Source organism: Temnothorax curvispinosus, unplaced genomic scaffold, assembly GCF_003070985.1.
Source record: "Temnothorax curvispinosus isolate PA1 unplaced genomic scaffold, ASM307098v1 QBEX01014331.1, whole genome shotgun sequence".
In the NCBI taxonomy this organism is placed as follows: domain Eukaryota; kingdom Metazoa; phylum Arthropoda; class Insecta; order Hymenoptera; family Formicidae; genus Temnothorax; species Temnothorax curvispinosus.
In genome coordinates this window covers 136,918-160,695 of record NW_020224111.1, presented here as the reverse complement: position 1 = coordinate 160,695, position 23,778 = coordinate 136,918, and the positions used below count along the sequence as shown (strand labels likewise).

The 23,778-nt window shown below is 35.3% G+C and overlaps 4 protein-coding genes across 12 annotated transcripts in view; 2 read left to right on the top strand and 2 right to left on the bottom strand.

Annotated features, from left to right (window-relative positions):
* The window catches only part of LOC112464620 (androgen-induced gene 1 protein-like), a 22,506-nt gene extending 12,621 nt beyond the window's left edge, over positions 1-9,885 (top strand). For 2 of the 3 annotated variants that reach the window (XM_025031742.1, XM_025031743.1), the window contains exons 2-6: positions 1,513-1,694; positions 5,614-5,751; positions 6,963-7,180; positions 7,482-7,633; positions 8,301-9,885. In XM_025031742.1, coding sequence (XP_024887510.1) covers positions 1,536-1,694; positions 5,614-5,751; positions 6,963-7,180; positions 7,482-7,633; positions 8,301-8,353 — 720 coding nt within the window. In that variant the 5' untranslated portion in view covers positions 1,513-1,535 and the 3' untranslated portion in view covers positions 8,354-9,885. The remainder of the gene's footprint in view (positions 1-1,512; positions 1,695-5,613; positions 5,752-6,962; positions 7,181-7,481; positions 7,634-8,300) is intronic. The other variant, XM_025031740.1, reaches the window with a different exon arrangement.
* Positions 9,421-14,647, bottom strand: LOC112464618 (protein smoothened). Of its 7 annotated transcripts, none has more exons than XM_025031733.1 (8): positions 14,266-14,647; positions 13,676-13,996; positions 12,797-13,237; positions 12,541-12,713; positions 12,136-12,473; positions 11,754-11,955; positions 11,404-11,574; positions 9,421-11,332 (listed from the first exon to the last, which is right to left on the bottom strand). In XM_025031733.1, exons 2-8 carry the CDS (start codon positions 13,994-13,996, stop codon positions 10,060-10,062), a joined length of 2,919 nt encoding a protein of 972 aa, XP_024887501.1. In that variant the 5' UTR covers positions 14,266-14,647; the 3' UTR covers positions 9,421-10,059. The 7 variants fall into 7 exon arrangements, with proteins under 7 accessions (XP_024887501.1, XP_024887502.1, XP_024887506.1 ...); XM_025031734.1 differs by having other exon boundaries at positions 9,421-11,308; positions 14,266-14,645; XM_025031738.1 differs by lacking the exon at positions 14,266-14,647 and adding an exon at positions 13,478-13,569 and having other exon boundaries at positions 13,747-13,839.
* A 364-nt stretch (positions 14,648-15,011) lies between these two features.
* Positions 15,012-18,180, bottom strand: LOC112464601 (ankyrin repeat domain-containing protein EMB506, chloroplastic-like). The gene is made up of 4 exons (XM_025031704.1): positions 17,492-18,180; positions 17,054-17,117; positions 16,630-16,852; positions 15,012-16,498 (listed from the first exon to the last, which is right to left on the bottom strand). The coding sequence occupies exons 1-4, from the start codon at positions 18,146-18,148 to the stop codon at positions 16,060-16,062; spliced, it is 1,383 nt and encodes a 460-aa protein (XP_024887472.1). The 5' UTR covers positions 18,149-18,180; the 3' UTR covers positions 15,012-16,059.
* A 365-nt stretch (positions 18,181-18,545) lies between these two features.
* On the top strand, positions 18,546-23,362 carry LOC112464581 (zinc finger CCCH domain-containing protein 3). Its single transcript, XM_025031657.1, has 7 exons — positions 18,546-18,830; positions 19,775-20,675; positions 20,748-20,836; positions 20,937-21,093; positions 21,189-21,347; positions 22,153-22,348; positions 22,740-23,362. Exons 1-7 carry the CDS (start codon positions 18,758-18,760, stop codon positions 23,163-23,165), a joined length of 2,001 nt encoding a protein of 666 aa, XP_024887425.1. The 5' UTR covers positions 18,546-18,757; the 3' UTR covers positions 23,166-23,362.
* The last annotated feature ends 416 nt before the right edge of the window (positions 23,363-23,778 follow it).

The following is a 23,778-nucleotide window of genomic DNA, read 5'->3' as shown; positions in this document are numbered from 1 at the left end:
AGTGCCAATCCTTAACAAAACCTTAATAAAAACAAAATAAAGCTAGTGCAAGAGTAGCAAATTATGATTATTTCATTGGTATATAATCCGAATTCCATATATTCCAAAGGCTTGTACTGACTAATTGTAAGTCTATTTTGACCACTCTATACGCTCCTTACGTTTGGCAGTAACCTTTTAAATTACCCTATATACTAGATATACATACATATATATATATGTACATTTATGTACAGTTTGAATTTGTTGAAAATACACGAAGTAGCAAAAATTGAGATTTGTTATGCACGTGAGATCTTTTTTAACCAAGTACTTAGTTAGTTACGTATAAATTATATAACTCAGTTATACTCGCTTGCATAATGCACGCACGTGTTGGGAAATTATCAACTGAAACTTTCCATCTTCGAACTATCTTCCATTTGCATATTTGTCACTCTTTAACAATAATTGTCGATGTCGGTAGTACTTACATGATTCGATTTCGGTATCGATTTCGATAAGTCGCGTACAGGAATAAGTCTCACTGGTGCAAGCAAAAGAGAATTGTGTAAATGAAAATAAAATAAAATAATTTTTTTAATCTTTGATTTTTTGTGTATTCATATTTCTCTGAAAATTAGATTTAAAATGCAGAACAAACAAAACTGTTACGTGAATACATAACCACACGCACATATGCACACACGTACGTATAGGTGGATATATTTATGTTTAATATTTTTTGGACAATTGTGTTTTTACAATCTATATTACTTTTTGCAATCAAAACTATTGATAATAAAAAGTTAATCATTTTTATTTTTTCTACAATCACCAGTATAAATGGAATGTTTTTTTTTTTTAATTAATTATTTTATTTCTATCGTTTAATCGCAGTTCTTGGATCAATGAGTGGAAACAGTCTTAAATTTTTACATAATCGGGCCCGGAATGTCCATGTCTAATAAATGATTGCCGAGATTGCGCTTACAAAGTTTTTTGCCCTCTCTGTCTCTATTTTCCGTTATTACAGCGATTTCTCTTGGTACGCATCGTTTTTCTTCAAGAGAAGACTTGTTAATAACCCAAGCGAGAGACTCTCCGAAGGAGAATTTAAAAGAAGTAATGTACGCCAAGAAATTGCTGCAATTAGAGCTGAAACTTCGGTCGCGGTAATGGAAAATGCGGTTTGAGAGAATAAGAATTCGCAAGCATAGTTTAAACTTTAAACGGCCGTTTAGTAGACGCGCTATCCCGAGGATTGGATTATGTAAAATTTTCCATAATCAGGTTTCACGTGCGGCTTAGTGCCGCCGGGCACGAGAGTTCCAATGAGATCCTAACGATGTTAACATCGAGAAAATAATTCAGAGAGAGAGAAAAAAAAAGGAGATTGTCTTGCGCGAAAGAACGTGTACCTACGCTGCGACGGGTGCGCGGGTCTTCCCGTTCTTGCTCGACGTCGCGCCGACCGCGACGGATGTCAGTGTGGTCCCCCTTCCCCCCAAAAGAGATAATTACACGTTTCAGACTTACTCGTGAACAGCTGTGAGATGCGAGAGGGCCTAGCGATCGGATTCCATGCCGTTACGTTTTTGCAGTACGCTTCCGCGGTTTATTACGATTACACGTACACGATCGTGCCGCACAATGTCACGAGCGTGCACAACGCCTACGGTGGGAAGTTCAAGTTCCTAACGTTCTGGGATGCGGTTAGTATATCGACGATGCAAAACTGATTTATGAAAACTGATTTGCGCACCGTTTCATTGGCGATGAATTTGCGATATCTTTGCCCTTTTGGTGTCGGTATACCCACACTGTCCCACACGTTATGCACGCTGCACACAAACGCATCCCACACTCCGTGTAGATCGATCCCTCTTTGGCTGTCGCCGAGATCCCGTTACGGCAAATCGCCGAAGGAAACGAAACGAGATTTTCCGCGAAACCGTTATTACGCACGAATTTGACTTCGGAAAATCTAGGCCGATACGCGAACGATAATGTAACACGATCTCAACCTGTATAAGCGGTCGTGATCCGCTTCAGGATCTGGAAATCGTTTGTAACCGGTCCTTATTATCCTGACCTTGTTATCTTTTAAATTTCATTTTTCTTGTTTACATCTGCAAAAACCGTTACTTCCGCGGGAACAATTATTTGTGCGTATGATGCGTAATAAGAAATACATATTTTAGAGATAAAAAACATGTACAGTTTCTGGCGCGGCGATCATTAGTCAAGGCATCATTCTTTTATTCCCAGACACATTTATCCTGCTTTTTCTTCCTGTTCCTCGCAAAAAAATGGAAAAAGAAAAGCCCAGAATTAGTTATTGTATTTTCTATAGAACAACATATTACGGGGCAACGAGAAACTCTAGTATATTCTTCGTAAAAACCGATTCTCTGGCGATCACAGATCTAGTATACGCAATGTATCCTTATTGCCACGTTATGTAATAGTGAAAACCGACACGTCTATCTAGCAGAGACCTGGGTGATCGCAAAAATCACAAATAACGGTGATATAATATTCCTCGAATCACCAACGTAACCGGGATTACGCTCATCGATAACGATTATACGGTGCAATCAGTAATTACAAAAGAACTTTTCTTTCAACGTAGCGTATATACGGAGTGATGATTGAGAAGCCAAACAGCCCTGTTAATTTGTGATGAACGGACAGAATGAAATGGAGACGGACACTACTCTGTAAAAGAAACCTGTCATTTTTATTAGCGCAATAAGTTAGTGCGAAAAAATATACACGTATAAACATGTAAAAATAAATATTACGAAAAAAAGACCAACAATTCAGCTCGGTTCGGATACATGTTTTTGGAATAATGACTATCTGAACTCGCGCACAATACCTAATCAAAGCGTTTTTGAAAATTTATTAATTATCACTTTCTAACATCAATAACTACATCTATATGTTTTTGAAGATTTTCAGGCAAATTTTTTTCATGAAAATTACCATACCGACAGTTTGCCGACAGTTGAATATATACCGTGCAATCAATTAAATTTTCGGCGGCAGTGTGGTCTAGTGGTAGAGCGCCAGACTCGTAATCTGAGGAATCAGGTTCGAGTCCACACTAGAGCCATGGAAAGTTTTTTCCGAAAGCTGCGCCCTCCGTGCAAGATTGGGGCCCTTGTGCGGAGCAAACTGGGCTCCGTCTTTCGGAAAGAGACGTTAAGCCGTTGGTCCAAAGGGTTAAGTGAGATTTCACCGGGGCTTTGTTCAAAATATGCGTCGCATAGATTAAACAATGTCAAAACTATGGCGTTGAGTACGGACAAATCGTCTTGGCAAGGTCATTCATTCCTTGAACAACAATTAAATTTTTGACTTTTTTATAATGCTAATTTTTATATGTTTTATAAGTGTATATTATTTTTGCATTACGTGCTAATAAAAATGACGGTTTTTAAAAATAGTATTTAAGTCATTTTATTCTGTGTCTATTATTCTATTGCAAAACAATAGCCAAAAAAGATTGTCATTCTTATTGTAATAAAAACGTTACTTTAATTTTAAGAGCTACGCAACCGTGTCGCTTATCGTATTTTATAAAAAAAATCTACAGTATATAGTAAAGAAAATTAAGAATCGAAGTAGTAATCGTTTCAAAGTGGCTAAAGTTCTAAACGTTGTAAGAAGTTGTAAGTGTACGCCACGTCTAGATGAATGAACGCAACACATTCAATACGATTACATTGGAGTTGTTTATTTTTCAATTGACATTTATCTCGAGAGTGAATCAAAAAAATACGCTTGTTAGAGACGAGCGTAAGTCCTCTTCGTTCCACTCACTTTATCCCGTTGAGCCAAAAGCGTGACTCTACATTCGTCGAGATTACGTTCGAACATTTTGTCACTTATCGTCGGACGGTGACACACACTCGACCATTTCACGCTTGAATTGCCGCCATCAAACCGCTCGTAAAGAGCAAAATTCAATTGTTTAAGCACCACTGCCACCACTTCATATTATGCAGCGAAACGGAGGCACGTGTCGCGCAAGACTGCTTGTGCGCAGCGTCAATCGTTAATTATCGCTGAAATGTTCGTTTAACTCGAACTAATCGTTTCATCTAACAAAACTATAAGAGCATCGACTTCCGATCTAAGATTCAAGATTTCTAAATTAGCCTGAGTTTCATTCGTCCACTTTTTAATTATCGAATAAGCAGAAAATCACTATCGCGGTAGCGATAAAAACTTTCAAACCTAATAGTTTATTATTAATTTTTAACGATTAAAATAGCCCTTTTGATGAGTTTTTATTTTTGTACTCAAAGAACCTCAGTCTAGATGATTAGGTAATTAATCTTGATATCGAGAGCAGCGCAGATAATTAGGTCACTTCCTTTTGCTCTGTCATCGCGTCGAAGTGTCGCTCGTGGTGATTTGCACGTGACATGCATCATCACTCGATTGACACGTGATAAGCCTATATGGACGGTGTAGAACAAGCGTTTTGATGGATAAATACTTGGTCTTGAAACGTCAATATTAGATCTAGGTGTCCAAACGAAATCGTATGCGTCGTGCGATAATCTACGGATAATATTGATCGATTATACAGTATTATGTAATCTTACATAATATCGATTATACAAAATATTACGTTGACCATTAAAAGGTGCATAACATTTGATCATCGTGCTTTACATGAATATTGTAAATTGACAATCGAAAGAGTTCGATTTTGGCTTAAAAGAAATTTAAATGACAAGCTGAAAAACATTTAAATACACAAAACACGATATGCTTTAAAAATTTTTTTTGTTCTAGAAGTAAAACTTGCCGTTTAATATTCGAATGTATATGATTATATTATTATAGATATATTTTCGAATGTATATTGATGTTCGAAATAAAATATTCAGTTTTCGATACTTGCTAATCTTGTCATTCAAAATTTCTTTAACGTAACGTAAATGTGCAGCATGTACAATAAATGCGTATGAGAATGTAAGTCATTCATTAGGCATAGGCAATTTTGCCGCTTGTGTTTAACAATGTCTTTATCTAATCGATGGAATGACATTTAAACGTTAAACTATGTAAATGATAATTTACGCTGGGAACGGCGATAATCGATAGACGCAGAAAGTTCCAAAGTTTGCCTATACGATGAAGAAAACCAGAAAAACGTCAAATAATGAAATATATGATTATATTTTATACATATATATATATTTTAGATTATATTATTTTAAGTAGCAAATATAAAATACAAGTAAAAAAATCGCTTGTTATATAAATTTCTTTAAAGCCAGCGTTATTTAGTCAATTATCTCTGAAATCTTAACTCGGAATTATTAACAAGTTTATTATTAATACGCATTTATTATTAACGTATATCATTATATAATATAATACATAATATAATTATACTAGTTATTATACATATTATAACAATTATTTATTATTAATATATATTATTTATTATTAATACATTAATTATAAAGCAGTCCTGAGTGGAAGTACGCAGCGATAATATTAGTTAAACCGCAGTTAACTTTAAGCGATATTTATAATTATTGCGACACTAAAAATACTTATTGACTTGTTAAATTAAAGCACCTTGAAATGTCACCTGTGTTCTAGATTCTGCAAGCGATATTCTTTTTGATATGTCTTCTGAACGATCTAATCGGCACGAACGCCGTAAACCCCAAGAAGCCGCCCTTCATGCGGAAGCTGAAGGATCATTTACATGCGAGTCTCGGGTTTCCCGTTGCTATGGTGAGTAGTATATAATTAAATTCCATTCGCCTCAAATTGAGCAAAAGAGAAAATATCGGTAGTTTAGATACTTCCTTAGATACAATCCTTATGAGTTTAATTCTCCGGAGTAATGAGAGAAGAAGAATATTTTCGAAACGGGGCCGAATGAACGACAAAAGAAGAATCGATTTCGCTTCTGCGAACCGTACAGTGTGTCACATTCGCAGTTCAAATATTGATATTAACGTACAAGTTAATTTAGCATGTATACATTTTAGTAAAGCGAGTTTTTTCTTTCTTAAATAAATGTTTTCCTAATTCTGTCCCGCAAATGCGTTTGCACGAAAGCGACACGTGTCTTGCGCTCAAGCCCAACGAAAAACATTGCTTAAATAAAGTAAGGATAAATAGGGGCCGATAAAGTTACATCAAATTTCAAAAATGAAAAGAGAGATATACAATAAAAATTACATACAAATGTTTATTTTCTACATAATCATTATTTTTTTAGAGCACAGACATCCCAGTTTTTTTACAAATTTAAACATTTCTTCGCAGTTTTTTTTTGTCTAAAGTTCATGAAATAGAATAGAATTGTGGTCTTAATTATGGTCTTATGTCTTTTTATCTTCGAAGCTTCTTACCGACAAAAAATTCTTATCAGACAGAACTTAAAGTACCTGCAATACTTTCCATTTCTGTAGTACCAAATAGTCCCGACCTAGTCTAATCAACTTCCCATCTCTTCGATACGTCTAACATAAGAACTTTTTACCAGGAAATAAATTCGAGAACGACGAGATATTGAATCTTGAAAAAAAGAGTGAGAGAATGTTTACACTTTTAAAACGCTGGGATAAATGTTTCAACACTTATAGCGGCTATGTAGAAAAATATCTATTTATATATAAATTTTATTTTATTTCCTCTTATTTTGAAATAAGAATTTTTATATAACTTTGACTTATATTTTATGTATCCGATATATTCTCGTATCCTTCTCTAATTTAAATAAAATCTGTATTTTTTTACTTGAAAAAAATTAAACGATTGCATTAACTTAAAATACATGCTGAAATATTTGAAATTAAGCGATATTTGTTCAAAGAGGAAATATTTAATTCTCAGTTTGTACACAAGTATTGCTCGTTGCGAAGATTCGTAAATAATATAGAATAGTATAGAAACTTGAATCGTTGAAAGTTAATGTCGATTTTGTTGCCTTGCAGTTCGTCGGCGTGACTTTCTGGGCGTTGATGTTCGTGGACCGTGAGCTGGTGTTGCCGAAAGCGCTGGACCCATACTTTCCATGGTGGCTGAACCATTTGATGCACACGATGATCATGGTGACGACCGTGTTAGAAATGATCGTCGCGCCACGACAATATCCCAAGCGATCTCGCAGCCTCGGAATACTTACTGGTTTCATGCTCACGTACTTAGTTTGGTGAGTGAAGAAACGGATTTGCGTGTATCCGCTCTTCTTTGTTGTAATAATAAGACGTTACGAGGAGTAAGTGTGTCGACAACTTTACATAATGCAAGTTTACAAAGAGGATGCGGGAAGTATTTCAACGCGGTAATTTTGTATCTGTCGACGATTAGGAGTTCTGGAGATTCTAATCCACTCCAGAAGAAAGTTGTGGAGAAACTCTTGATAACACGAAGAAGAAAGAAACTATTATAAGCATCTCACTCTTGGTACATTAAGTGCATAGAACATTACACGGTGTCTTTCAAAATTTCAGGATACACGTAATCTACTTTAAAAGCGGCGTCTGGGTGTACCCCGTGATGGACGTGTTGACGCCGCCGCTACGGATCGTGTTCTTCGCCGTGCTGCTGACGTTCTGCACGATCCTATACTTCGTCGGGGAGATGCTGAACAACATCATCTGGGGTAACGAATACACAAAGCATAAAAAATCTCACGCCAAATCCAAGTAGCCTCGCCCAAGCGTTCCTAACGGGTGATAAAAACCGCATCTGCCTGCCGCCTGCGGTGTTGGTGAATAAAACAAAAAAAAATGGATCTTTTCTACCACCCTCCGTTACAGCATGCGCGATGTTATCATTTGTCAGAAAATAAATGTCATTTAGAATGTTAGTGCTGTGTATATGTGCATGCGAGGCGCAGTTTAGGGTATATAACAGTGAGGAGGATCGGCGTGATCGTTAACCCGGCGCGGTGGAGATAAGTAACACGGACGAGCAGGAGTAGCATGCAAAAGGTGCAACGCATTTCTACGCGATCACGGACCAAGGGAGACTAATCCGTGGGTATAGCCATAGCGTTTCTTTCTCTCATTTTCTTTTTCTTCATGCGCCGAGCGAATAAAATGATGCGTCATATCAATCCATCACCCTTCATCCCTTAACCGCGATAATAGTTATTTTTGTACTTTCGTAGGGAACGACCTATCATATTATTGTTTTTACCAATAAAGTCATAATTGTAACATACGATGCACGTAGAATACGTGTGTAATATATGCATATAGATGTACGATGTAGCGTACATGACAATTTGAACTAAAGTCCAGATATATTTGTGTGATCGAGTGTAGGAAAAAAATACGTAGCGGTAACGGAGAGCGTGGAGCCGGATATGAAAACGTAGAAACGGCGGACGGACGAGAGGGAATCTTAAATGTACACGATCGTAATATACCGATCATCCGGGGATAACGTGCCGAGGACATTTTCTTGCTACGAGTGAGAAGTGCCTTGGCGAAACCTATTACGTTTACGGAAAGAAGATATTGACTCCGACGTTGAAACGAAAACATATGATTATCTATGTATGATTATATTGGTACAGTTTAATTCAGCGAGTAATTTAATGATACGTATGGCCTAAGAATTGATATTGATTGCCGTAACATATATTTTCCTAGAAGTTTTATTAAAATATGTTCCATAGATAGACTCTTGATATCTGTTTCCTGCCAGGATATTAAATAAAGCTTAAATTGGAACGTGTACGTCACGTCAATAAGAATTATACATTATTTATAGAATGTGTCTCGCTAATGGTTCGATATGCTACAATAAAAATATAAATGACGATAATTTTATCTCTGATTTTTCTCGGACAAGAAAGATATTTTAAATGCAATCAATGAACTTGTAACACGTTGGGAGAGAAAGTAATATACATTTTCGTATTCCGCGTATACATATTGTAATAGTGAAATTTTAGAGACGTTTAAAAATATTGAGAGAATAATTAGGCTAATGTAACAAATATGAAAAAAATGCGATACGTAAAATAGAGTACTCCATAAATATATTAATAATTATTACAAAACATGTATAAAATGTAATGATACAAAGAGACACAGCTTACAATTAGTACTTTCCAATAGAAACATTTGTACTAGCCGCAAATATTCGACTTATGTATTAGTAATATATATATATATATCTAGCAATATATATATCTAATATATATCGCTTACTTTTATATATATATATATATATATGTATATATAAAAGTAATCCGATCTACTTTTTTGACTATAAAATGTGGCTGTTGCAAAAGTTAATTATTTATTAGTCAAAAAATCAAGAATATTCATTGTTTTGCATTCTATGAATGTGCTTCAAATTAATATTACATTAAATGAGTAAATATTAAATGGATCTTTTTGTTTGCAAAGTAACCATTAATTTATAGATCAGTAATAGAGAGAATTGTAAAACGAGTTTTATTCAGCCACTTTTGTTAAAAAAAAATAGATGTATGAACATACTCGCGCACACACACATACATAGAATATCTTACTGTCACAGAATGTTCGATACATTCTTACAAACATTGGAAGACATACGATATTAGAAATACAATAGTATCCACTTTTACGGGAAAATATGTACAACGTAATGTATTTAAGATTCTAGTGTCATCACAAATTAAAAATTAATTACCTAGGACTCGATGCGAGTTGTCACACACGCGACACACAACAGTTATGGATACCGTATTAAAATTTGATTACTATTTTAGCGATAATAATAAAATGTGGAAAAATATATTTATACATATTTTGTGTTGTACCTACGGATCTTCTCAAGCGGCATTATTAACCCAGCTTTTGTTATTCCATCGTATAATATTTACAAAAACGACCAATAAAATTTATTACTTGATTTTATTTTTGTTCCGAATACTATAGCGATAGAAACGATAAGAGAAGAAAGACATAATCCGATCAACGATACGTAACTATTTTTACTATTTCGATAAATTATACCTATCCAGCACACACTTTCTTACACGCGCATTTCGCAGTATATTTAAAAGAGCAAAAAAAGTTCTCAGTCTTACGTCGCGATATTCTTACTTTTTTTCAATTGCGGCGATATTTGAGTCCCCTTGGAACTACAATGTCTGCTGTTAATTATCTCGTCGATACTCTGCTTTAATTCTTCCATCTCCAGTATATCGAGCGGCAGCGAAGTCTGCGTCGCCATTTCCCTAGCATTAGTCTGTCCGTCGCCTTGCAGCAATCTCGTTAACTCTGGATAACACGAGGTGAGACTAGAATCCATATCGTTCATCACAGCTTTCCTATACGCCTCTTTCTTCTCGTTTTCATTCTTCGCTTTAATATCGTTAGCCTCCTGAAGCAGATGTTTCAAGATAGCTTCGTCCTGCAGAACGTACTTGCCCCTATGACCACCCTCGCGACTTCTTCTACCACTTTCATGATTATAAGTCTTACAGTTCTTACTGCTACACTCTTTATTCTTATTACGCTCGTGTGCGTTGTCTGGATCTAACATTTTTAATTCATCGTCTGATTGACTGCCCTCACTGTCACTGTCCTGTTCATCTTCCTTCTCCATATTGCCTACTTCCAGGTCGATGTCCTTATCAGCCATATCTTGATGTATCTTCTCTTCGCTACTTAAATTTTCGTCGCTGCCGCTTTGCCCTCTCAACAAAAAAGGCAATAGCATGCCCGTGTTCTTAGTGTCGATAATTTTCAAGGCTCGCTCATCCAATCCAGCGTTTCCTAGTCTTCTGCCCATATTGGGCATTGGAACTTGAGTCATTAGTTGACTGTCTTGAGAAGTAGTGCTGCCTCTCCTAGAGAGCGGATCGATTTTGGCTGATCGGGATTTCCCAAAGTCTCTTCTGCTCTTTCCACGACGACCGCGCGACCGGCTTGCGACCTTTCGTGTCGTCTTCACCTGTGCGATCTGCACGGATATTTGCGAGTCCAGAGAATTTCGTCTGGATTCCATAGAAACGCATCGGAAACTGTAACTGAACTCGGAATCCACCGAATTTCGTCTATTACTAGACACAGATCCTGTAGTGCCGCCGACTAGCGCACCCCTTCGCGTTACTAATTTCGGCAAAGCGGCCGCCCAAGTGGTGCTGAAATCTTGCGACGCCGCGGAATTGAGATCGAAGTTTAGTCCAACCGGATCCGCGTGGGTGTTGTGAAAACTTATGGACAAACGACCGGCCTTATTAAATGTCTTCCGGTTCGCGAATAAATGCGCGATAAGCTTGTGCTTGCTCAGTCTTATAGGAGGCTCCTCAGACTCGCGATTGAAGATCCTGCAAACGAGGAGGAAACACATACTACTCAGAATCGCATTATGGCGACAATGGCAAGTCAACAAAGTAAGTATCTAGGATGTATTGAAATTTACCTTCTCAGAAATCTGCACCATGTATTGATCGTCGAGCTAGTCCAAATCCACGAGGACATGAGTATGCCGGTAGAAAATAATGCGAGCAAATGCAGTTGCAGTTTACCCGTGCTAGGCCTCATATCCATTTTACATTCAGATACGTCTGCATACTTTGTCGTAATCATGCATCTTTAAACAAATTCAATTACATTACACTTACATTACATTTAAATAATACAGGATTATATAAAAAGTATGTGTCTAATAGATTATAGTTCAGATATATTTATAGAAAATTTCCTATTATGTAAAATACGTATTTTGAGTATACACGGACTATAATATTACATATATTGAAGTTTCCTTACGTCATATAACTCCTGAAGCTTTGTTGCCACTGCTGCGAGTTCTGAATTTCATAAATGTGACAATAAAACGTTACAACAACAGCTGCAAAAGTAGCTATAGAAAAGAGCCCCATTCTGACAATGGTTTGTTTTATCTTTGAACTTGCTCTTTCAGATATAATTTCTTGACTGCTTATTTTTAAGCGAATAAGCGTGTAAAGCCCTAAAATACGTGCAAAATTATATATCGCAGATGCAAGAATAATTTTTCGATACGTTATATATACAATAATAGATTAATACTCACAATTTAGATTAATATAGAAAGCATGGAAAAATATGTAAAAATTTTAATATCATATATCGATACAAATATATGAAAGATAAGAAACAATAAATCTACCTCTGCATAAAAAGTATCCTCCTATGAGCACGCCAAGTAATACGGGACCGAGTACAAAAATTTTCGGCGCATGATCGGCATAACCCACGAAGCAAATTCCCGTCATGCTGTTGCCGTCAATTCGGCCTAACGCCATGATTGCGACCGTCAAAACGAGTGGTATGCACCAAGCGATTAGATGGAAATAGGCACTCTTTTTGTCTATCCGGTCTTGTATCGTGCCAAGTGCTCGAAAGCTCATGTGCCAAGCGTACGTCAATATAACGAACCATACCACAGCTGCCATTAGCGAGTAATACACTAAGACGAAAACAACGACGCAAGATAGATTTTCACCGCTGTAAGAATATTTTATAAAATTAGATCAACATATAAAGATCATTACTATGTATTCGTGAAACATACCTTGGTTCTCTCGTTCTCAACGTTCCGTCTTTGCGGCATATAATTACATCTCTACTGCCAGGAGTAAATTGAACCAGCCAGCCAATGCAAGATACCATAAAGCAACTATTTATGTAAAATATCACCAAAGCTGGATATTTGTTTGCGCTTCTCCAATCTATCAAAAATGTTACCTGGAAAATGTACATAATTTTTTTATATAATTGATATGTCATGATATATATCATTTATAAATAACTTTTCCACGCCAACTTACAATGGTGACTAAATTGAAAAAGCAGCAGATTCCTGCGGCCCATCTTATGAACAAATGTATTTGATCGTGTTCATCAGACGTGTATAACGGATCATAACATGGCGTTCCACAGCCCTCCACTCCATCAAAAATCGAAAGAGCATTGTCAGTAGGTACAAGAGGTTTCAAACATTTGCCCGAGACATTGAATTTCAATTCCCTAATGTCATTCTGACACAAACGCGGAAACAATTTCGTATTGTCACACTTTGCAAAATTCGGCCATATCGTATTATTCATCAACATCCTGCAGGGTCCCGATACCATCTTGCACATCTCTTGAGACGGCAATTCGACTGTATCATTAATGCATTTCGGCATGAATATTGAGCATAAAAATGGCTGAACGACTGCCCAGCATTTTGGCACATGTTTCAAAGCTTGCAACAAGTACAGTCTTTCCTGAAAGAGGATGCATATAGAACAATATAATGTATCCTCTAATTCTAATGTATTATAGAAGAAAAGCAATATAATATCTACTATAACATATTATAAACAACTTGCTATTAAGAATGTTAAAAGCTAAAATAAAAATCTATTTAAGTATAGCTGGCATAACAAATTATATTATCTTTATATCTTAATGCTCCACACCATAGAAAGGTTAGCCTAGTAAGTGCATAGTAAGAAATGAGATACCTGAGACAACACAAATCTTGAGACTTAAACTTCCTGGTTTATATAGATGCAAAGTAGGTTTATTCCTTAGAAAGCTTCGCAACGCTAAGTTTCTAACTTGCATGCGTAAATTTTCGCAAAAGTCACGTTTTATCAGAAAGGAAAAAAAAAAGAACACATTACTGATGCAAAGAATACATAAATAATAATCTTATCTACCTCAACAATGTCCTGAGTTACACGCTCGGGTATGAGGTCCAACGTGGTAAAAGTGTAAGGTAATTTCGTACCCATACAAGTATTTCTAGACAGCGGAAGACATTTGGCGGGTCTGCGGCAGGTCGAGATATCCGGCGACAATTCGCCTATGGGATATCTCTCCAACAGATAATTGGGATCCTTGATCCTGTTATGCCGGCTCAAATCCACATCCTTCCACGTACCGTTTTCACCATTGTCGTTAGCTGTGAATCCATGCTCCAGTTCCAAAGGCGAGCCGTTGCGAAGCAACAGGCAACAGAGGATCAGCAAAAGTATCATCTGCGAGTGGAGAACGAAAGTTTGTCACAATCAGAAGTGAATCAATTTCAGAAAACGTATATTTCAACGTAAGCAAAAGCAGAGAAGCGAGTCCTTCTCCCACATCTCCGAGAGAAGACAAAAGAAACTCCATTTCTCTTTCACAAGTATGCGACGTCTCTTCCACGAGGTTCCATCAATCAATTAATTGATTTTTTAAGACGAAATGTCACGTGGGGACAAGAGCGCGAAATAAACAATGGGATTAGCGGTCAGAGGACGCGTACTACCTTCGTGCGGTCGGGCTTCACGGATCGATCCCGGCTAACCGTCTAATTGTAGGCAAGGTCTGCGTCTCGCATCTTCTACGCGACAGCCACTACTCGAAGTCGAAGCGCACGATTCACGAACCAGCCGGACCACACAACGCGTCGCGTTCCCGGTCGGCGGACCACCCACGGCGCGCCTTCCATTCCAGCCTCCCCCTCACTTTCTCAAGTTTGAACGCACACCACAGTGCCAGTCGGCCACGTGCATTGCTCACCGATGGCAGCACCACTACCCGGCGGCGTCATCGCGTCATCGCTACACACGCGCGGAAATCAAGGCCGAAATACGCCGAGACGGTAACAATGGGTAACAACGAGTCTTTCCCGCGTATGCTCGATTTATATTTCGGAGTCGTGCAAGTATTAAAAATGCAGTGCTAAAATTGTTAGATTTTAAATTTATAAATACGTTATACAATAAGTTGTATTTTCTTGAGAGAGAATACATACAAAAATATTTTATATATATAATATAAACATAAAATTGTTATATATGTATATAAAGGTAATGATTTAATGAAATTTTTATATTAACAATGACTAAAAGTGTAACATTTGTTGTATACATAATCGTTTTATATTTTATATTTTGGCAAAGTTGTTAATATACAAATTTAATTGAATTTTTTTTCTTGATTTCTATGAATTACTTAATATTAAAACATCAAAGTTTTTGTCGGATTTATATATAAATATACAATAAAAAATTTTAATATGCGTAGAGGCGTTTTATTTATATCTCTTTTATTTTCTTACATTTAACAAAATTACGTTACTAAGAATGGACTATGTACGGTATTTGTAAAATGATTATGAAAACTATTTACATTTTCCTATAAAGACTATCGGCCACTACAGATACACAAAAAAATGATCGAAACTTTGTTTATTATTTTCATTTAGTCTGTCGCAAAAATTTTATTTCTATGCTTTAATATTGGAAGTCTTAACTATACAGGGTGTTTACGAAATACTTGGACAAACTTCTAAGGCGTATTCCTCACATCAAAATAAAGAAAAAAGTTTATACAAAACCATAGTAAAAAATGAGTAGTATTTCGTAAATATCCTGCATAACTATAGATATATATCATTCAAATTGTGTTATTAATTGTCCTTCACAAGTACATAAAGAAATGTTAACTAAAATTTATTGCACAGGACAATTCTATGTACAGAATCTCTCTTTCTCTCTTGCTGGAATTATTTGTCATGTGTTCAAAGATCAATGAATTTTAATCGAGAAGTATTAAGTGTAATATTAGCGTACTAATATTTATTTAAATGTTTGAGGTTATGAATAATTTCTAATATTTTTTTAATTTTCTGACTTAATTTTGTATAAAAGCAATTACAAAATACAATTATACAAAAATACGAGCTGTATAACAATTTTTCCCACTCTATTAATTGTACGTGATAATTAAAGGATAAATCTGCAGAAAACGACAGAAAAAAAAGTCTAACTATCTCATGTATAGCTTCACGTATTTCAAGTTGCTAGAACATACATAAAAATAAAACAGGTTTTAGCAATAACTAAAATGATTTTTTATAAAAAATGTATCACGATAAAAAAGTAATTCTTTGCGGTATAGATAACATTTTCAAATTAAATGCAGTATAATTATTTGGATGGACGCACAAAAAACATAACATAGATAGACACATTTTTTAATTTTTTATAAAAAATGTGTCTACTAAATTTGCAGACAAAGTGTATAATATTACAATGACGTATTTTATTCATCATAATTAACCAGTTATACTGAGAGCATTTATATTTGCCAGTAAATTTTTAACGTCATCCTGAACCTGATCCGAGGTATTAGATAAGGAAAGACGCGAGCAAAAATTGCTCAATGTTTCTATATCTTGTTCTCGCATATTCGCCTGTTTTTGCAGATACGCCATTAACATATTAATTATATTATGCATCTCCTCCTTGACCTTAAGCATATCCTCATTGTTACTGTTTCGTTGTAACATCCTTAATCTCGTTTTCGCTAATTGCAGTGGATTGTAGCCATACGAGTCTAATGCGAGAACGTCAGTACCAGCTGTTAAGAGTAGCATCACTACCGACAATTTGTTGTTAACCGTAGCTAGATGCAGCGGCGTGTTTCCAATACAGTCACGCTGATTTGGGTTTGCACCCTTTTTCAATAATAAACGCACCATTTCTGTATAACCCCTGTGACAAAGAACATAAAGTTTGAACGGTAACTTGATTTTGAGCTATTACTGTGAATGCCTTAAGGAAGATATATATATATATATATACATGAAGTCATTATAATATACATGTATCAAGATATAAATTACCTGCAAGCTGAAATATGAAGAGGAGTTCGCCCATGTTCATCCTGATGATTAGGTGATACGTCAAAGTCCAAAAGCCTCTTCATCAGAGTAATATTATTTGTGAAAGCAGCCGTCCACATCCTTTGGTGAATACGTTCATTTCGACATTCAAACAAGGGAGAGGGATGGGTCATGCCTTTGCGCCGGTTGATAGGTTCGTTTAACTTACGGTAGTGGAGAGCCACTATGACATTAAAATTATTATTATATAAATAAAAATTAAGAGATTATTTATATAACATTTGGCTAAAAAAAAAAACTGTTTGAAAAGATCTAAAAAAATAATGTGGCAAAAAGAAATGGTTATTTCTTTTAAAAATCAAAATAAAATAAAGATACAAAATTGCCAAATGGTGAATAAATCAAAATTTGTAAAGATACTCACTACGAGAGTGGCGTCTCAACAACTCCTTATTCTTCTCCTCTATCTTCTCCTGTAGCGTTTGTTTCTAAGACAACAATAATATCCTTTTAATTCAACATTTTTATTTATCATATTATTTTTAACAGCTACATTTAACAGAAAACTGTACTGTGAAAATCTGTATTAGGTCTGTTTTTTATAGTTGCTTCTTTATAGTGTACACTCATTGTACTTGAAATGAATATATGTTTGGAGTTTGATAGAGAAAGAAAGTTTTAATGCAACACAGTAAAGAACAGATCTATTAATAATGATTTGAAGCGTTTCATTAAACAATCCTCTTTTGTTATCTCTTATTTTCACTTTGCATTTCTACTCGACCGAATCTTTTGGATCAAATTCTCGCGTTGTCCTGCGACTCGCAGCTGTTTACCAGTGTGCAGCAATGATTGTAGATACCTTTCTGGCAATGTTGGCTTCGACTTCTGGCCCCTTCTTCAGCGTCTTCAGCAATATCATAGAAAGGACTTCGGACGAGCTGCGCTGACGTATGAAATCGGACCATTCCTCGCAAGTGTTCAATATTGGAAATTCGCTGGGATCGTCAGGTGACATGGTGCTGCTGAGCATGACCTGGCCGAAGCCTTGCCGGAGCTGCTGGCTCTCTTGCTGAGCGGTCGAGCTGTCATTCGAATCGTTCCCGGTCTCCACTCCCGAATCTATCGACGTCATGTTTACATTAGAGCACGCAACACTGGCACGAGCGGCGATCTGCTCGGGCAGCATCACCTCTGGCCCCCATGTGTTTAAAAAAATGTCGCTCATCGGTACGATCACGTATCCCACGAAGATTTTATCAGAAATCGACTTGCGTACCACGGACGAGCGTGACGAACAAATCGGACTTTTCGATCTACTCCTGACAGTCCTCCGACAGCTTTTTCGACTACCCTCTCTCTCTTGCGTCACCTCTCGGCTATCTCTTTCAAGAGTAGATATTGGTAGATATCCAAAGTATACGCTGGTATACGCCGCGCGTCGCTGCCTCGGGCTTTCAGGCTTTCTTTTACCTTCGCTATTTCGGCTTTCGCGTCGTTTCTTCGGCCTTCGCGTCATCAGGTACCAAATGTACCAATCAGTATGATCGCGCGTGCGTGAAACGAGAACGCCGCAGGGCTGCGTTCGGAAACGTCACCCGAGTGCACACGAGTATACTCCCTTCTCTTTCTACCTCAGCGGGTCTGTGTCGATTGGTTGGTTCTAAAAGTAATCACTATCGAATTTGAGAAGAATAATCGACTGTGATTGGTCAATTCTTACGACTCACGACTTTACGACTCACATTGTAGACCTAGCATAAGAGCCAATCACGTTCGACTGCTACTGAGCGGTTTGGTCTGCTGAACGCACCCAACTTCAGTCCGTCTTGTGTTCCGATTGGTCGAAATCTAACCTCTAACTCGCAGTTCGACCAATCTCCAATCGCGTAGTCTGATACGTGCTTTAGGTCAGCTGCTTTACGACGTTGCCGCTTTCTCGAATTGGAGTCAGTCGAAGATCTGGATCGAAGCTGTTTGAAAGATCTGGAAAGATCTGTGACATCCAATAAAGGAGAAGAAGAAGTGAAGTGAGAAGAAGGAGGGATTTGCAAGGACACGATCTCATTTCAAGAAGAACAGACGTCGCGCTAGTACCTCTTACAGCCCGTCCATTGAAATTCTGAAAATGGGAGTCCCATCGTCCGCAAGTACGGAAGTCAACAACGTCAACATACTGAACGAGATTCATTATTTGAGAAGTAAGTTCGCGATTTTCTGAGAGTATTCCTGATCATCCGTCTATCTGGAATAAAGACCAAGAGTAAATATGTATAATCCGCTCGGACTTCGGACTTCGGCGAGAGTACGCTTCCTAAGCAAGATTTTAGCGTATATTCGAGCAAAATATTGCGGCAGATTGGCATTAATCCGTGTTTACGTTCTGTCGGCAGAGCCTACCGATGTAATCTGACAGCAGATTGCCAGCAAAAACCAACTAGAGCGATCTGTCATTTAATCGAAATTATTTGAGTGGACATACATTATTTTTAAATGTTCATAAAATGGCAGAGTCTACTTGGTTACTGCAATCGTTCTGCCACCATATGCCACCATATTCAGCGATGTAACAGACTTTGTTGTATTTCTGCATTCAAATGCCGACAAAATTATGTAAATAGCAGCACTGTGCAAAATTTGATCTAGAAAATGTTTTAGTATAAAAAAAAAAAATACAATTTTAGTTTCAAACAGCTCTCAAGCATAGACTGCGCTAAAATAGCAACGACAACGAAAGGTAACACTGGTAACAGTGAAGGTAAATCAATTTGTTGACAGTGGAAGTCTGCTAAATAACATAACGGTTTGATGAAACGTTTACATAACAGTGATGGTAATGTGATGTTTTTGTATTTTGTACATAACTCCTTAAATTAGGTCAAAATATTCTTCATATTTCAGATCTCAATAAGAGTGTACTCGTCCTAAACATTTACCACAATAAGCTATCTCATTAAGATTAAGCTAATAAATTTTCAAAGTTTCTTGGTCTTTATTACAAATTTTATTCCGCACACGGTTAAAATTCTTATAAAATTATTTTAAAAAGTTTTGTTTTATTGTCAAGATAAAACAATCCTTTTTCTTTTTGCTCTGACAATATGGAATTACTACACGAGATTAACTATCTTATATATAATTGCAGGTCAGATAGAGCAATACAGACAAAAGACACAAATCATTTTGCAGTCGGGTGATAGAATTAATTGTCCAAACAGAAAATTCAAATTTGTAAAGCCAAAAGTTCAGTCGGATTCGAAAAGTCTGGTTTGCAATTCTTCTTTAAATTCTAAAATGTTACCTGAGAGTTCAACTAAAAACGTACATGTAAAATCGAGATTGCTCGCCACAAACGTTCACGTTAATCCAAACTTTAAACCGCAAAAGCCAACGGTACATATCAATCCGAATATCCAGGCTAAACCTTTGATACATATTAATCCAAAAATGATGCACGATATTTCTAATTCAAATCAAAACCTCTACAATAATATAAGCACGAGTAGAGCACAAACGAACACGAATACAACACAAACAAAAGTAGATAACGGTACTGAGCAAACGAATGTCAAGAGATCTATATACGTTAATCCAACATTATTGAAGAAATTGTCTTCCTCCAAAGAAAAGTCGACAAATTCTAGAGAATTCGTTGCAACAGAACGACCTGTTTGTTCAAGGTTGAAGTTTGTAAAAAATATCGATAATCGAAAGAGCTCGCCAAGGAAGACTAGTAATTCTAGCATTGTACTTTTGTCGCGTAGAAAGCTCGTGAGAGTATCTACTACGAAAAGCACGTTAAAAACTTCTCCATCAAAATATGCAGTATTAAAAGATAAGAAGCTTGAGATTGTGTCACAGAAAACCATGAAAGTAAAACCATCAATAAATAATACGTTACAATCTACAAGTATGATATCTAATTTATCAAAATCAAATATCAAATCTAATAATAAATCTAAAGTGACCAAGTATAAAATAGACAGAACCGCGTTAAATATATCAAAAGCTAAAGGAGCCGGTCTTTCAGAAATGGTGAAGGTTATGTAAGTAACATGTACATTTATATCTAATAAGTTATAAAATTAATTACTTGAAAAGAAAAGTTTATATTACAGACACGACGCGAAGAAACTTGTTACTATTGGTGGGATTGTTTATAGAGCTTCCAAAAATAAATTAATCCGGAGGAGCTCCGTATTGAAACGTACGTGTATTGTGGTGTGATTTTATTTTATTAGTATTAGGTGTACGTAGTTTTATAATTTGTAAGTATACATTCTATTAATTTTACTATGGAAATTCAGGAAAACGATCAGTCAATGGAAAGAATGATAAACTTATTAATAATAAGAAACAACGAATGGGCAAAGAAACTTTAAATTCATCAGAAACGAACATTAATGCCAAAACAAGATTTTCTTTCAATGTATCTCCGAAAGCTACTTATAAGAATAGTATCAGGTACAGTAACATATTTATATAAAATCTAAAGCTATGTACGAACTAAAGATTCATTGTTATTGAGTTTTGATACAAACCTCTTGGCTTGTTTTTAGCAACAAAGCAAAACAAAGAAGCATACGAATCCTACGAAATAAAATGCATAAGAATAACCAACCTTGTTTGATTTATCAACGATTTGGATCTTGTCCAAATTATGAAAATGGGAAATGTGCCAAACGGCATGATAAAAAGCAGGTGTCACTCTGCAAAAAGTAAGTTAATACTTGAAACATTGGGTTATATGATTAATGTTCATAGTTTATGTGTATAATCCAGATATTTATTAAACAGAATTGAGCTATAGGGTTTATTTTAATCTAACCAGATAATTTTTTGAGATAACTTTCAAAATATTTTTCAAAAATTAAAAAAAATTGTTTCCAAAAATTGTACAACTTTCAGGGAGAAATAATGTGGCAATCTTGAATTGCTTATAAAATTGTCAAGTTAAGATCAACTTATAATTAGTTAACTTTTCTTAATTAGAAATCTCATCAATCTTCTCAATCAATTTTTACTATATATTTTGTAGCTGACGTCAAGATGTTTTCAGAACATTTATATAAATCCTATTTTGATTTAAAAATATTTTATAATTATTAAGCTATTTAAAATTTCACTAACAATGAAATATGTCTGATTAATGTGAGTCCTTGCTCTCAAAGACAAGTTCGAGTCTTCCTATAACTTAAATAACCTTACAGTCTTTCCTCAAATGTGTATTACCATTAGCAATCTCTGTCTAGATGAAATTGTTTTAATAACTTTAAAATGCTCTGAATTGACACACTCTAACGTTTTTTCATATCTTTATAGTTGCAGTTATCGGTTTTTTTTCCAAAACAATCTAGTGTTTATTTCTTCACAAGTCATCTAATTACATTAAAATGAATCTGTATATGGATTGTAATTATAGTATAACAGTGTAAAAAAATTGTAAAATTTTTTTATTTCTGATAAGGCATGGTTCAGAACAGCGAATGTTAAAAATCGTGTAATTTTTTCAAATATATCCAGTTTCCTGCAAGGAAAGTGTTTCTTAAAGAAATGCTCTTTATCTCACGACGTTGGACCTGAGAAGATGCCTACATGCAAGTACTTCCTCGATGGCTGTTGTACAAGAGATGCCTGTCCTTATCTTCATGTTAAAGTGTCTTCGAACACTTCAATCTGCATAGATTTTTTACAAGGATATTGTGCTAAGGGAAATAAGGTAATTGCATTATCTTCTATTTTAACTGATTACTGTATGGTAGATTATTCACATTTAATCTATTTACTATTTAATCTATTTATTTACGTGCAACAAACAATTCGTTATAATGCAAATTCCTTTTATTAAGAGAAGATCTCGGCTCGCGGGTCACAAGTGATCAATTATACTGTCGTATGAGACATAAATTTTTATGGCAGAACTAAATAAAAAACGAGATCGATAAATTGATATAAATTACATAATAGGAGGGGGAAAAAAGATGCTTTAATAATTAGGATGATCTTTTAATTATAAGTTTAAGATGACCTTTTAATTATAACAGCCAAATGTCATGGCAGTTCGCAATAATATTTTGTAAAATGTAGAGTACTGATTTGTTCTCCTATAGTGCCAACGGCGTCACGAGTATCTTTGTCCTGAATTTAACAAGTCGGGGAATTGCAGCAAAGGTGAGTGTTGTCCTTATCCTCATAAATCGCATTCCTCTAATTCCGTAAAAAGTGCCAAATATTTGAGCAAGACGCATGATACGCAAAAATATCGTGCCGCACTTGCCACACAGGATAATTCCGAGATCTCAAATTCGGAGGGCAGATTAAGATATTACGAAATAACTGGTGGTTTATCTGAAGAACTTGAGAAAAAGAAAGAAATTCCAATTGTCGATCCTTTAGAACAAATTCAAATATATGAAAGTAAACAAGATAAAACCTTAGCCAAAGAAAATAAACGTGAATTAGAGACAACGGTTTATGATCGTAATAATGTAAAAAGGAAAGTTTCTATTGGTTATATCCCTATTAATCATTTTTAATTTGTATATACATTAATTAATAAACATTTTTACTAAATAATTTTTTAAATTGATTTACGAGATCGTGAACATTAAATTAAATCAATGCAATTATTTCACTTAAGATATATATGTTGGGAGATCTCATTTTTAATGATTATGTATTCGCTATAAAATTGTATAAATTTTTCGTCTAGTATATTTAAAAGAACTAAATTTTTTAAAGTAAATTTATTATAGTTTTGTATTTTATAATGAAATATTATACTATTACATTCTATTATAAATAAGTAATTTTCATATGTAATACGAGTACTCGATGTGTTGTGATATATCAAGTACTAATTCTAGGTATTTGGGTGTACCTAAGATATACCCCAACAATCGATTATCTCGGATATATTATAAATATACTACAAATATTAATTTATATTATTAATTGTGTAGATATATAATTACAAAAATATAATAAAAAATTATTTACAAACTTTCTTTTCTAATGAATTATTTGTGATAAACAAAAGTTTGTGATAATTTTATCATGTATTTGTGTATAATCTTATGTGAAATCTTTGAGCCATTTCCATTCTATGTGAAATCAAACCTTACAAACTTTCAGCTAGTAGGAATGAGA

What these genes read in the sequence shown, in the direction of transcription:
- LOC112464601 (XM_025031704.1), bottom strand. Translation starts at nt 18,148, where the DNA reads ATGACGCGAAGGCCGAAGAAACGACGCGAAAGCCGAAATAGCGAAGGT. An exon ending in AAGCCAACATTGCCAGAAAG is followed by an intron (nt 17,118 to 17,491) that starts GTATCTACAATC and finishes TTGTTGTCTTAG; the next exon opens with AAACAAACGCTACAGGAGAA. An exon ending in CTTCATATTTCAGCTTGCAG is followed by an intron (nt 16,499 to 16,629) that starts GTAATTTATATC and finishes TCTTTGTCACAG; the next exon opens with GGGTTATACAGAAATGGTGC.
- LOC112464581 (XM_025031657.1), top strand. Translation starts at nt 18,758, where the DNA reads ATGGGAGTCCCATCGTCCGCAAGTACGGAAGTCAACAACGTCAACATA. An exon ending in TCAGAAATGGTGAAGGTTAT is followed by an intron (nt 20,676 to 20,747) that starts GTAAGTAACATG and finishes TTTATATTACAG; the next exon opens with ACACGACGCGAAGAAACTTG. An exon ending in GAGGAGCTCCGTATTGAAAC is followed by an intron (nt 20,837 to 20,936) that starts GTACGTGTATTG and finishes ATGGAAATTCAG; the next exon opens with GAAAACGATCAGTCAATGGA.
- LOC112464618 (XM_025031733.1), bottom strand. Translation starts at nt 13,996, where the DNA reads ATGATACTTTTGCTGATCCTCTGTTGCCTGTTGCTTCGCAACGGCTCG. An exon ending in TAACTCAGGACATTGTTGAG is followed by an intron (nt 13,238 to 13,675) that starts GTAGATAAGATT and finishes ATCCTCTTTCAG; the next exon opens with GAAAGACTGTACTTGTTGCA. An exon ending in TTTTCAATTTAGTCACCATT is followed by an intron (nt 12,714 to 12,796) that starts GTAAGTTGGCGT and finishes TACATTTTCCAG; the next exon opens with GTAACATTTTTGATAGATTG.